At 53.8% G+C, this 351-nt stretch overlaps 1 protein-coding gene across 1 annotated transcript in view; it reads right to left on the bottom strand.

Moving 5' to 3' along the window:
- LOC104404162 (dapper homolog 1-like) overlaps nucleotides 1–351 on the bottom strand; it is a gene marked incomplete at its 5' end in the record, with an annotated part of 7,509 nt that overhangs the window by 776 nt on the left and 6,382 nt on the right. The window contains 1 exon segment of the mRNA XM_010012522.1: nucleotides 13–351. This exon segment is cut by the window's right edge and continues 12 nt beyond it. Within this exon segment, the coding sequence (XP_010010824.1) occupies nucleotides 13–351 (339 nt within the window).

Here is a 351-nt window from a genome sequence, read left to right as displayed (position 1 = left end):
CAAAGCCACTGCCTCTCTTCCCCCGCGAGGAGGGCTTCTTCAGTTTCTTATTTGTATCCAACTCCTCAGGAAAGCGGCACTTCTTGCCCACTGGCTTGGTTTTCTCCCGCAAGGTCTGAGAACCATTTTCCAGCCCATTGGCAAGGTGGGACCTGTGTTTCAGCGCAGAGCTTTTCAAAATCTTGACATTTCGGGTGCCTTTGTGAAGCTTCATGCTTTGCTGCTGGGCTGGTATGTATTGGGCGTTCACCAGCAACCCATCATCCAGGCTTTGGGAGGAAGAGCCCTCACTTTTGAAATCCAACGCGGGCCTCTCCTCAACAGCAGGTGACGAGGAGCGAGCCGCCTGCA

This window comes from Nestor notabilis, unplaced genomic scaffold (genome assembly GCF_000696875.1).
Source record: "Nestor notabilis isolate BGI_N333 unplaced genomic scaffold, ASM69687v1 scaffold7114, whole genome shotgun sequence".
Classification (NCBI taxonomy): Eukaryota; Metazoa; Chordata; class Aves; order Psittaciformes; family Psittacidae; genus Nestor; species Nestor notabilis.
The sequence above is the reverse complement of the archived record's forward strand: the minus strand, read 5'-3'. Positions and strand labels throughout refer to the sequence as shown.